The 618-nt window shown below is 43.7% G+C and overlaps 1 protein-coding gene across 1 annotated transcript; it reads left to right on the top strand.

The window, feature by feature from the left end:
• Positions 1–29: 29 nt before the first annotated feature.
• Positions 30–603, top strand: LOC103399583 (aminoacylase-1-like; the record flags this gene model as incomplete). The annotated part of the gene is made up of 3 exons (XM_008338252.2): positions 30–162; positions 255–349; positions 527–603. Coding segments are annotated over exons 1-3 (250 nt in total), but the record flags the coding sequence as incomplete, so codon positions are not given.
• Between the last annotated feature and the right edge of the window lie 15 nt (positions 604–618).

Here is a 618-nt window from a genome sequence, read left to right as displayed (position 1 = left end):
ATTATTATTTCTCCCCACAGTAATAATAAACAAAGGAATCGTTTTTTTACCGATCAGGTCTGTCCCGGCAAAGTTGTGTCCATCATGACCTGGGAAGGTTCCAATCCCAGTTTGAAGTCCGTCTTGCTGAATTCCCACACGGACGTCGTACCAGTTTTCCAGGTATGACGTCGGCCTCTGCCGCCGTTAAAATGCTCTTAGAACCTGTGACGGATGTGGAAAAAAAATAGATTTGATATGAATCTCTTCTCCAGGAACATTGGAAGTACGATGCTTTCAGTGCTTTCAGGGATGCAGAGGGCAACATTTATGCCCGGGGATCACAGGACATGAAATGTGTGACTATACAGTGGGTAAAACCAGAAACTTGACAACTTGGTTTATTGAACAGGAAGTGCTAATGTGATCTTAAATAATGTTGGTTTGACGCCCACTGATTAAACCTGTTAATCCAGGTTCAGGTGTTGAGTTGATCTTCTGACCTTCTGACCTCTGACCTCTGTCTCCTTGTTGTTTTGTCCTGTAGGTACATCCAGGCAGTCAGAAGACTGAAGGAGGAGGGACGGAAACTGATGAGGACTGTGCACCTAACATTTGTTCCTGGTAAAAAACAAAAAA

Source organism: Cynoglossus semilaevis, unplaced genomic scaffold (assembly GCF_000523025.1).
Source record: "Cynoglossus semilaevis isolate Cse_v1.0 unplaced genomic scaffold, Cse_v1.0 C18927982, whole genome shotgun sequence".
Classification (NCBI taxonomy): Eukaryota; Metazoa; Chordata; class Actinopteri; order Pleuronectiformes; family Cynoglossidae; genus Cynoglossus; species Cynoglossus semilaevis.
The sequence above is the reverse complement of the archived record's forward strand: the minus strand, read 5'-3'. Positions and strand labels throughout refer to the sequence as shown.